The sequence below is a fragment of the Larimichthys crocea genome, chromosome I (genome assembly GCF_000972845.2).
Source record: "Larimichthys crocea isolate SSNF chromosome I, L_crocea_2.0, whole genome shotgun sequence".
NCBI classification, from domain to species: Eukaryota; Metazoa; Chordata; class Actinopteri; family Sciaenidae; genus Larimichthys; species Larimichthys crocea.
In genome coordinates, this window is record NC_040011.1 from 5,565,807 (window position 1) to 5,578,879 (window position 13,073).

The window sequence follows — 13,073 nt, forward strand, 5'->3', positions numbered from 1 at the left end:
GAACCAATGTGTGTGTGGGGCTACTTCGCCTTTACTTGTGTACATACAGTACACTGTATTATAAACCTGCATTCACCAATTTGTTGGCCTCTTTGTGACAGTGGAAACCAGCTGTTAACACAACATATTGCCAACTTTTAAGTCGCAAACAATTACATCACATCTAGCAGACACAAAGCAACATGTTTATTGCAGCAGCAGAATACAGTTAGAGTTCGGCGTCTAGGCTCTGACCTCATCGCTTCCAGCAGATATGTATACATAGAGATATTGAACAGTAACGAGCAAATATCTGGCTGAAGAACAGGCGATGATGCTGATGCTTGGCATTGGGACAGATGGGAGTTTTGCAGTGTTTGTATTTGTATTTAGTTTGAATGGTGCATATGCAATGCAGCTTGCCTAAACTAGCTCGCATGCGTTGCTCCATTAATTTTAGGACCAATATTCATTGTCCTTTTAGCTTTGGCTTTCACAGCCGCTAAATGCTTCACCATGTTCACCTGTTAGTTGCTAACTTTCAAAGGGAGGTGTCCGGAATGTATCCTAATCAGACGCCTGTAGCGCCTCAGCTGGCTCCTTTCAATGCAAAGAAGCAGCGGCTCTACTTGGAGCTCCCTCAGGATGTACAGTCGTCCCTCGCTATAACGCGGTTCATTTTTCGCAGACTCACTGTTTCGCGGATTTTTTGTGTGTAATTTTGCATGCTTTTTATACAGCATACTGTACAGTATGAACGTGCATTGTGTTCTGCGTTCTAATTTGGCTAAGGGAGAACCGCACATGTGTTCTGCGTCCTGATTAACTAAGGGAGTACTGTACAAAATGCGTGTAAAAATGTGTATAAAAGTGTGTGGTTAGGGGTTTTACGGCCTTAAAACATGTATAATAATTGTAAAACTTACTTCGCGGATTTCGTTTATTGCGGGTTATTTTTAGAACGTATCCCCCGCGATAAACGAGGGACCACTGTACAGTGTCTTTTTGCCACAAACAGCAAAACAAATACACTGACGTATTCTCCCATTTTTAAGCATACTTTTGATATATAGAATTTTATATAGAATAAAAAATGAAGCATTGAAGGTATTGTGGATTTGGGGGAGTGAAAGACATTAATTGGTCAGTTGGTCTGCAGGTTTATGTATGTTTATGTTCTACTATGTTTAGCTATCCAGGTACTCCAGGACAATAGTCTTTACTGTTGGTGAGTTTCACTTGTTAAAATGTTACTAGAACCTTACTCTAAGATTAACCAAATTGCTTTAATTGCAGGTTTCTTGAGCCTAATTACAATCTCTAACCTTGATATTAGACCTAATAATAGTCACTCTAACCCACCCTTAACTCTACACCCAATGTCTTAGACAGAAATAACCCAAGTATACCCTCACTCCAGAGGGTTTTCCTGGCCACTGAAAGCATTTGATCCTGAAACGCATAACACACACCCTTATCCGTATTAGTCAGCAGCTGATGAATATTTTAATGCATCTTTTTGGCTCAGCATTTCACCAAATATAAAATATTAATGTTGGGCAGTTCATGAGAAAAGGTCAGACATGTTTTGAATTGAAAAGTGGCTTGTCACAGATGATCAGGCTGCTTTAATTTTCATTCATCAGATATCATTGTGTTTGATGTAAACAACACACACAGCAAACAGGATCAGATGACTTGAGAGCTCTTATCCAGCATTCATTATAACAATATTAAATATTAGGACATTTCAATTTCCATGTTGGCAACACAACTGAGTGAAAATCGATTATATAAATCCTTTGCACTTCAATGGGTTTATACAACATGTCAAAACTCATTATTCTTTTGAGTTTTCCTCAGTTTCTCGATTAATCAGTGCCTTGTTTTATCCAGGTACTAGCCCCAAACCTAAACCAGTAAACCATGATAACACAAAATACAGGTAATATCTATTTGAGAAACTAGTGAACTTATGATGCACACTGATCTACTGATGTTGGTGTTAAAGGTGTGTAAAATCTAGTGGCATGTAGCAGTGTAGTTACTGATTACAACCCTGTCACTTCACAATCTCCTTCTGAGTGCGAAAGAGTGGTTGCCGTGAAAAATGCGAAAGGTCCTATCTAGAACCAGTGTTTAGTTTGTCCGTTCTGGGCTACTTTAGAAACATTGCTGTTGAACATGAAAGACTTTGTGGCAGAGGACCTACAGCATTTCTGCCATGATATGTGAATAAAGTCCTTTAAAACTTACACACTGGACCACTGGACCTATAGCATTTCACCAGGCAGTTAGGATGTAAACAAATTTGCTTTTGTAATTTTGCTAATAATGCTTTTGATGACTAATTGTGGGCTTCCACGTATGCTGTATTTATTTATTTCTCCCATTACAACTCCTCATTCTGTCTTACACCAACATTTCTCATCAGACACAATGAATTGGTGTTCAGTGTCTGGATGAACGCAGAGATTCAGTGCACATAAGAGGTCTGTTCTTATTTTACTTGCTAACATGCTAATTGTAATATATCCGATTGCCATTGGGGCCTGTGAAATCGCTGTACTCCATTGTCGGTCTATCCAAACCCTTTTCACATTGTGCCTCCACCACCTGGGCTGGGGTTGCCCTTCTCCTGTGTCCCTCCGCCCAGACTGACTTCAAAGCTGACATGAAAGAGGTTTTGAGTCATTTGCACCAATGGAGCTTGAGCGAAGGAAAAAAAGATGGTGTAAAAAAAAGTGCCTTTACCCTAATAACGGCTTCAGCTATCGAGTATTATTCCCTTTCATTACATAAGGATTATTAAATTCCGGGGTCTTGCACTATAAACAGTGCTTACCAGAGCAAGGTAAAGAGGAGGTGAGGAGAAATTAAACTAGAATATGGGAGGAATATAGAGTACCTTAAGTAATAAACAAAACTCAATTCAATATTATGCTTTTTATATTCAGTCTGGATTCATCTGCCTCTGCCTTGTGTAGATAGGTAGCTTGGACCATTAAACATATCCTGTCCCTTCATCCCACTGGTAATTAGGAAGTAATGGAGCCTTGGCATCAAGAAATCTGAGACCACAGAACAGTAGCCAGAGTGCACACCATGCCAGCACCAATCTGAGGCAGGGGAAGCAGCCTGTCCCAGTGATTTGACCTATCAGAGGCACCAAATGGCCCTGACAGGACACTCCCTCCAACCTCCACTGTCTCCAGGGGCTGTCTAGTGCATTAGTTCTTTGCTGCTTAGCACTTTGTTGTATTGATTTGATGTCCTCTATACATGAAGTGGAGGATGCGCAGACACTATGTGCCAAATGTACTGAAGCAAAATTATTTTAGGTTTCTCGTATGATAAATACAAAGCAAAATGCAGTTTGCAGCCAGCTGTGGTGGGGTTTGGCTTAAATTAGGGTAGATAATTTGCTATCCACAATGACAAATACTTGAATGCATTGTGTTGAGACACATTTATTTGTTCTATTTTCATCCAGGATTAGGATTTTACTTTGATTTAAGGTGAATCTGCTCCCTGTGTGGCTGTTATTTTGATGTCAAAGCCTAGCTGCGTTATGCTAAGCCTGACTGCATTACTCTTTATAGTACATATAATACAGTAATCAGAGCAGCACAATTCATATAATCATCATACAATCAGCAACGGTGACTGCTTTCTGCATGCACAGTTGGTCTTCATTCATCACAGTGAATATGACTCATCCTAAGCTATATTGATTGTGACAGGACATGCTATATATGAAGATGTCAACATTTTTATCCTTCCTCTGATGCTTTTCGTGATGTACTTATTTTAATGCTTCTTGCTCTCTTCTCATTGCCTTCTTAATACTGTGCTCTTTTCAAGTTTCCTCTTTCTCTCCATTCTGCTCCAGGTGAAGGTGGAGGAGGAAGATGAGGAAGGATCAGTGGAGGAACAGGAAGAAGAAGAGGAGGAGGAGAACTGGGAGAAAGCACTGTCCGTGGAGCGCTTTGGAGACATCATCAGTGACTCTGCTTCCACCAGTGGAGACAGGATGGGCCGACACTACACTGAGAAAGACTTTGAATGTAGGCAGAGCTACTATGTACACAAACTGTTGTGTAATCCAGTACATAGTATTCATCCACATTATTTTTAGAAAGCAAGCTACTCATTTTCATAATTATTATTTTATTGAGTAGTCACATGTTCTACTCTTAAAACATGTCTAAAGTTTAGCCAATATGTGTCGGCCCAGCATATTGGACATTCATTCATGGTCCCCAGAGGACAAACCCCACTGACTTAGGTGATTCCCTGATTCTTCTAGCACCATCATGACATTTTTGTGGTTTTTGGTTTTTAGCAAAATATCTTCTCAGCCTATTTGATGGATTGCCCTAAAATTTGGTGCAATGATTCATGGCAATTGATCCTTTTTGTGGTCCCCTGACTTTTCCTCTAGCATCACTAACAGATCAAGGCTACTACTTATCCGCCAAAATATCTTTACATCAACAAAATGGAAGGCCATGAAATGTTCTAAAGATATTCATGGTCTCCAGAGGGCAAATCTTATTGACTTAAGTTATTCCCTAACTTTTCTCTTACAGTGCCACTGTGAGACATGCCTCCACACCTCTTGGGTGGATTGACATAACATTTGGCACAAATGTTCCCCTCAGGATGAGTTTAAATTACTTAAATCTTTCATCTAATACTGTCATCAATGTTTTACACCAACCAAATATACAGCTTTGCAATGACAATGAGCCACACACATGCATACAATCTGATGCTGACCTTGTCTATCATAGTTTGAGTCATGTTATATTAAGAGATCAGATTTAGCGCATGGCACCAGATTCAGTGTGTAAGTATATTGGTATTAGTATTACAGAGATTAGCAGATAAATACCACATGCTCTGCTAGGAGATAATCGTGGCTAAGATTATATAGAGCTGCTTTCGTCGATGTTTATTAAGCAGTCCATTTCTCTATTTTTGCATGTGTGTTTAATATGGATTAGACCCAACAATAGATATAAATAGATAGAGACTGATAGAGAGAGACACGGATGCACAGCAGCAATAAAATGATGATAACTGTAATTGTAAAGTTTAATGGAGGTACGACTAACAGGCTCGACCAGTAGCTGATCTAGGCGTAGCCACGATCCATGCAAACCTGCAGCATGAGAAAGCACAAAAAGCACAAAAGGGAAAAAAGCTAAGTTAGTAACACACACTGATGTGATATGAGTGTATACAGATGGTTCTAGGATGGTTCTTGGTACCTGTCAGTACACGTGCAACAGCATTCTGAATCAACTGCAAAGTCCTAAGGGACTTATTCAAGCAGCCTGATAACGAGAACTTCCACTAATCCAATGTAGATTATTAAAAAGATTACAAAGATCATTGCAACACATGGATACACATAGTTCTTCTGCATCTGCTTGAGACAGGAAGCACCTGATTTTTGCAATGTTTTGCAATGTGAAAAAAGGCCGTCCTTTGTTTTATTTGTTTTATGTGGGCATTAATGGATGTATCCAGATCAAAGATAACTCCAAGGTTCTTTATGGTGGAACTGGAGGCCAGGGTGATCCCATCTAGAGTAACTATATCTGTAGAAAGTCTAAGTATAGAGAGTTTCTGAGGTGTTTGGGTCCAGTTACAAGAACTTCAGTTTTGTTTTGAACATCAGAAAATTGCAGGTCATCCAGGTTTTGTGTCCACAAGCCATGTTTGAGGATTAGCTAACTGATTGGTTTTATCAGGCTTGGTAGATAAATATAATTGGGTATTATCGCCATAACAATGAAAGTTAATGGAGTGATTCCTAATAATGTTGCCTAAAGGAAGCATATACAGTATAAGCTGAATAGAATTGGTCCAGACACAGAACCTTGTGGAACTCCATTACTTACGTTATTGGATTCATCATCAACATTGTAATAAAAACCCCTGTAATGATGCTGCTCCCATCCTGAGGAGAGATCAGTTTAGTTTCATATTAAAATTAAAATAGTATCCGTTTACAGAAATATTAATGATAGACTTCCCTCATACTTTGGGACAAAGCATGATACGACACTGTTGGAAATGAACTGAACATTTTATATAATGATGTACTTTTGATTTTATACTTTATCTTGTTTAAAACAGATCACAGACACACATTTCACCACACACACCACCCGTTATCCACCCACCTGCCCCTGCCCCAGCGTCTACGCAAGAGGGTGCACAGCATGGACAGAAAACGCAAAAAGAAGCGGAAGAAAAAAAAGACCTCCCTGCCCCCCTCCGATGTTACACCCACCATTCAGGAGGTAGACGAGGAAGAGGTGGACTCTGAGCCAGACGGACAGGGGATGGCTGCCACACCCACAGACCTACCTGACATCCAACCACAGGTAAAATAAGACTGAGTAGCAGTAGGACCTCTATAGTGTAAAAATGGCAAGATACAATCAGACACCGCTTAGCCATCTGTTATTTATTTATTTATTTTTTACAGATATAATCACATATTGGCATACCCCTCCCCCCCCCTCTCTCTCTGATCTTCCTCTTCCTCCCAGTTTAGTTTGGGGAGCCAAGAGGACTTGGAGGAACCCCTCCCGCTCACTGCTTTTCACATGGAAAACGAAGAACATCCATTGCCGAGGAAAGCTGCACCCACTCTGATAAAGGGGGAGACTCATAATGGGGGAATTGCTGTTCTTGGACAGAATGTGGAGGAGGATGAAGAAGATGAAGCTGCTTGCAGCAGGTAAGTTATTACAACATCTCCAGTTGCTTCTGTTTGTACAGAAGACTGTTGTGTGTATGAGTTTATGATCTCAGTAGAAGTGCATGTAGGTATAGTGGCATTGCTTCGGTCATAGGGTTCCAGATGTACTGCAGTATTATCAATATTTTTTATATAAACAAATGAAATTATTATGGGTAATGTGAAAGGTGTGACTTGTAGTGACTAACCTGACTGTAGTTCCTGCCACCCTTACTGAGCCCTCGTGTCCTAAGCGTCTTAATTAGTTGCTTTGCTTTCCAGACCAAAATGAATGTAACAGTCATTCTCACTGGTCTCAACCTTGTTTTCAGCAGCAGAAACTGTTTTCAGTATTTCAACAGTATGCCTTTAAGGCACAGATAAAAGGAGGAGGATAATGTTGCCATGTGTCTACTGGATGGATAACTTATCCTGCTGCCTCCATGTGGCTAAATAAAGACCAGAGTCATTCATTTTATTATTATTCATTTAACACCTGTGCTTTTGTTACTATAGCTAGATGCTGTAAGACAGGTCTGTTGTAAGTGGCTTTATTGTTGTATCCTTAACCACAAAACAATCTTTTCATTCTTATTTGGTCAGCTGAACAAGCTGTGATTGATCAATTCTTCAATCATATCAAATTCAAATTGCCATGGCTAACATTTTAGTGAGCTAATCCACGTTAATCATCTGGTAGACACAGAGCAACATTAGTTGCTTCATTCGGAGTTGTGAGTGCTGGCCACCTGGAAATTGTCAGTCCACTATTTACTCTTCTTTTTGGTCTCCGCCAACTCCTCTTATATCTGTTAAACATCTGTCTCTTTAGCTGCTAAATGTGACACTACCTCCATCTCTAACTTTGTCGATCTGCGGCGTGATGCAGGGCAGGGAGCAGGTTTACCAGGGCTTTTTTTTACTATAAACGTCTGTCTGCTGTGGCTGTAAACAAGACTGATGAGAGCTATGAGAATGAAGTGAAGTTGTGGGCCATAAAACAATCCGCTTGAAGATGCTAAAACGCTCCATAGAGCTGAGGAGAACTGCAGGGTGGGGTGATAATTCTCTTTGTGCTCTTTTTACATGTAATGCTGTCTTTTAGTCCGTTATGATTGATATGAAACGTGAATTATGCGGCTTTTGAAGGTTGTTTATGGTCAATTTATGCGTCCATTTTACCAGGGGGTTTACTGGTAATGTGAAATGAAACGTACGTTACACAAAAGTGCGTTGCTATGGTTACCTGCAGTTTAATATGCCTTGTGGACTGGTTTACCCTAGACTGGTTCAAGACACACTGTGTTGTTTTTTTTAAATTTAACTGCCTCCTGCCAGCTAGCCAGTCAGAAATGAATAATGAATAATTTTTATTTATTTGTTTTTTAGTCGGTCATGGTATAAGAAAGAAATACAAAGCTGGATTTAATAACATTAAATCTGGATCTGACTCACAGAATCAAACTCTTAAATACTTAAGTTCTGCTCTAATTTCATGCACAGGCTCAGATGTATGCATGTGAACTTTACATTAGCAACTTAAATGTTTCATTAGGATCAAACAAATCAACACTAATGGCTATTCACTAATATATATAGTAGATATTAGATAGCACATCTAGCTTACAAACATGCATGACTATGAGAATATGATTTCATTGTTTTCATAACTGATGTATGGATAGAGTTTGCTGCTGGGAAGGATTTGTCTCTGTCAATGCCTGGTTGAGTAGAAGCAAAAAGACACCATCATGCCTGTGCCATGCAAGATTGTGTAGCTGTGTTTGCAGCTGAGGATGACTCAGAGGGTTGCTGAGGAGATCCTGGCCTGTTGCTGTGTTGTAAAGCCCTCTACTGGTGAAGAGACAGCAATGCAACCAAGAGGCACAACAAAGAGCAGTGTATATTATTTTTAGTCCTTTATCTATATTGTAAGAATTTTAACACAACACAATACGTATCTTTTCTTTTTGTCAGTGTTCCCCCAGGATCAGATCTCTCAGGTTCAACCACGACCCGTGGCTGGTTCCGCAGGAAGCCTGTCCATCATCGTATGGCAGGTGCCCAGCGGAGCAACTATGACCTGCGAGAGCGGATCTGCATCGGCAGCATGACTGCTTTGGAGACGGCTGTCTACCAGCAGGTGCCCACTGATGAGGCTGAGGCCCAGATGTTGGCCAGTGCTGACCTGGATGACATGAAAAGTAAGTAAGATATAACCATGAGGCCTTTTGGTTAACAGTGTATCTGATTGGGTTTGCAGCCTTACGACAATCATGATGGTTCGATAATCATTATTGTCATATATATCTGTAGTGACAATCTCATCTCATGCAACATGGAAGATTCTTAATTCCACCCACAGAGCTCTGATTGGCTTGTCCACTTTTACAACCAGGGAACCAGCTGTCAATAAGCACAATGGCAGACATTTTTAAACTGTTGATAAAAAGAGAAATGTGGGCAGCAGTTTGGAGCCGGGCTACATGTAGTCTCTGCTATATCTTCACTCTTTACCTTTTCTATGTTATTTATATATTGAGAAATGAAAGGCTTGGGGCCATTGGAGATGATTTCCTCTGTCTATGTACCTTCTGAGATGACTCAACGCCACAACAGCATTGTGGAAGGATCTTTGTGGGGTGTCTTTTTCTAGCTTGGTTGTTCCATATCAGTCAGTGACTGTGCTCTACTGGTTTTCCATCAGACCTCCATGACAGCACTTGATGTGGTTGCGAGGATATTGATATAACTGTCAAGTCTCTACAGCAGTTCACGTAGTCATGCATGACATTCTCATGTTGTTTACTGTTTACTGCTGCTGATTAATACCCCCAAATTTCAAAGGCTGCTGCTGTTATCCCCCAGTAATTTAATCCTGCTTTAATGCTAGACACTGCACTCATGGTGTATGAGGTACCAGCCCAAAATGAGACTGCCAGATATTTGTAAGACTAAAGGTATTAGATGAAATGACTTTGAGGAACGGAGAGAGAAGCCTGATGGTTATTAAAAAGAAAGAGAGTCAATTTTTAGATGAATAAGCACTGTGATGTGCTCATAGATGGATGTGACGTGAGCCTCTTGCCTCGGTGTATCTCCCTTCTCAACAGACAGTAAAGGAAATACGTCGTCAGCATCTAGTCTACCTGACAGAAAGCTCCATTCTCTTGATGTTATCTTGACTGTTGTATTGTGGAAGGACAGACTCCCTCTGCTGCTTTAATTGCAATGTAAATGTTCACTTTTAGGCCTATCATGCTGTGCATAACATATGACATGGTAATGTCTTTGCCAGAATATCTGATATATTAATACATGAAATATATCCAGAAATGTTTCAGATATTGATTTTAGGGCTGGATTCATTCGTAACAGCAGCACCCTCTACTGGCAGCACTACTACACAGTGATCTAATCTGCCTATGAAACATAAATAGTACAAAGAAACTGGCTATTTTGATATTTTTGCTTTTTATGTGTATTAAGAGATATTACAGATATTAGATTTCACCCAGAGACTTTTTCTTTCACACACCAAGTATTTCTTTTTCTAAAATGATAATTTCCCTTGACATAATGACTCAGCAGCAGCTGCTGCTCTTTAGTTTGTGGCTTTGAAAAAAAACTGAATCTTCTAAATATTAAGAGCTTTATTTAACCAAACCTTCAATGTAGACTATTGACTTTCAAATCACAAAGTTCATGCAACAGATTTTTACTTGGAACCAACAAGACTACATATTTAATACAGCATATTAATGCTGTTTATACACTATTCTTTAAACATTTCTTTCAATGTCAAACAATGTCCTTCATCTGGAATATGATACCTAGTTTAAAATCAGTAATATGTTTACCATAAAGCCTAGTTTATATCCACGATGTTGGAACAGTAATTTCTGCTTAACATTGTTTAAAAAAAACCAAAACATTAATTGACTCCCTTTATGTGATGGTGACAACCATTGACAAGTTTTCTCTCTGCTGTGCCAGTGACTTGGCGCCACTATGGCTGTCCCACACATTCTGTCTCATGAAATCAACCCACACAGCTCCTGGCCCCCACATACACTGTTGGAAATAAGTGTCAAATTAAATAACACAAAGGATGGAGGGCAGATGAATTACAGAATCTACAAAAAATGCATCCAAATAATGTATTACCACCTATTAAATGTTAGGCTCACTGCAGCTGAGAATGCTGATGAAGAAATTAGTAACACAATCAGGGCCCAAAATAACATGTAACCACATCCTCATCTCTACTTCAAGAAACTGATTGTTCACATACATTCCCTCTGCAGCCCCCTCTGCTGGTCAAAATGAAATTTGAATACTTCCCTTTTAAGTTCTTGTGAAAAAATATAGATAATTTGAAGCATGTCTGAATTTTTACGTAAGTATAACATTACTGCTTAAAATAGCATATTTCACTTCACTTCACTAAATAGAACAAAAAACAACTAGAAAATAGGCTGTGTGGAACAAAAGGGAAACGTGTCCAGAAATAAGAGTATAGCTGCAGGTTTTCTACACATCCACAGGCACATTCATGTACAATTTACTCTTTTTTTATTATCATTATTTCTTTTATGCTGCTTGGCAGCTTTTTGCTTCTGTGTGAAGTGTTTTCTGAAATGTAATCTTTGTAACAGTAACTAACTTGCCATCATAAGTTGCATTGAAAATATTAAATAAAAATAATAAAATAATGAAATAATTCCTGAGCACATGGCAGACGATAGAAAGAGAAACAGGATAAAAGCAGAGTAAAGGATAGAGATGGGGAAAAAGCTTGTGTTGCCAGAGAAAAACTCATAGCATCCAGGGGTATTAATTAACAGGCTGCAGTCGATTCCCCTCTAGCAGCGACTCTGCCTCTGGCCTTTCCTGCTTTAACAGAGCGGACTAATCATTGACTGTTTAGAAACCATCTGGAAACAGGGCACCCACTGTCACTCAAAACACAACTATCGGATTTGTTGGGAGCGATGTTTGACATTGACAGGCCATGTATATCACCACTATATGTCCCCCTGTTCTGTTCTGGGTATGCAGTCTGGTGAGAGAGAAGAAGATCAGTCAGTGATAGTCACCTTTGCCTGCTGAAATCATAATGGTCGACAACAAATCAATGGTCATCACTTTGAAAAAAAAAAAGTGAGATATGAATCAGAGTTCATATAGTGTGCTCTCTGCTGTTGTCCCAGTCCTTTACCTCAGAAAAGAGGCACAACACAGTCAAGAGTGAGTCAGTTGCCATCACACAGTGTTGTGTTTGTATTGTAATATGCCTATTTTGAACTTCTTACCCCTGACAAATTACCCATACAGTACAATAAAGAGAAACTAAAACTAATAAAGAACTAAACAAAAAATCTAACTACTTACTAGTTTTTTTTTTTTCTGAGGCTTTCAACAGTATCTCATAGTCCTCATCAGTAAATGGAGTTTGCTCAGTTCTCTCCATGTGACCAGAATATGGGACATCAGCCCTGTTATGACGGGTAGTCAAATATCGGAGAAAGATTGGAATCAGTGCTGAGGGATATGATGTTGAAGTTTTTCAGTGTTTTATAAGCTGTCTTGGAGCAGTACAGGATATTTGTCTGGTTTCACCCATGAGTCATGACTGTTGTTTTGTTGAAAATACAAGTAACTAAAACACAGTTCTTGTCTAGAGAAAAAGCAAATAAATAAATCTGTTATAATAATAAGTATGGCGAGCACGTTTTAGTGGGGGTCCTGTTTAGCTCATACTGATGCACCTGTTGTAGACGAGTCAGACCGCGACACCTCAGGGGACACATGGTTTCCATGGAGACCCAGGAACAAGAATGGTGCTGCTCGCTCTGATAATTAGCACCATGGCATCACACTAAGCAGAGTGCTGGAGCTGGTCCGTCCTAGGTGTTATTCTGTTACTCTACTTGTAGTGTTTGTGTACTTAGAGTTCTTGGTATATATTTCTGCATGTGTCTTTTTGGTGAATATGTGTGTTCTTTCAGTTTAATGCAATTCGGATGGAGATGCCAACCTTTTGGAACTTGACCTTTACCCTCCTACACATCACATGGTTGAAGAGTGATGGCGACACTCTGGAAAGGAAAGGCATCAACTCTTCTGATCCAATCCACTTTATGTTGGCTTTCGAACAGCCACGGAGATCGATAGGCTGGGCACATCATTAAAAAAGGGCGGCACTACCATTCAGATGACCGGCAGGTCTCACAAAGTAGACCATCCCTTATCAATACTTCCGTTTGGAGTTGCAGCTAAATCGAATGTTGCTACCATTTGTGCATCTCTCTGACCGTGGATCCAGCAGGGG

At 39.7% G+C, this 13,073-nt stretch overlaps 1 protein-coding gene across 6 annotated transcripts in view; it reads left to right on the forward strand.

Annotated features, from left to right (window-relative positions):
• The window catches only part of slc4a3 (solute carrier family 4 member 3), a 51,949-nt gene that overhangs the window by 15,429 nt on the left and 23,447 nt on the right, over positions 1 to 13,073 (forward strand). For 5 of the 6 annotated variants that reach the window (XR_003463299.1, XM_019260859.2, XM_027284951.1 and 2 more), the window contains exons 3-6: positions 3,872 to 4,046; positions 6,130 to 6,380; positions 6,549 to 6,739; positions 8,717 to 8,943. Coding sequence is in view for 5 of the 6 variants with exons in the window: in XM_019260859.2 (XP_019116404.2) it covers positions 3,872 to 4,046; positions 6,130 to 6,380; positions 6,549 to 6,739; positions 8,717 to 8,943 (844 nt within the window). In the remaining variant the exon portion in view is untranslated. Of the gene's footprint in view, positions 1 to 3,871; positions 4,047 to 6,129; positions 6,381 to 6,548; positions 6,740 to 8,716; positions 8,944 to 13,073 lie in introns of those variants that run through there. The other variant, XM_019260860.2, reaches the window with a different exon arrangement.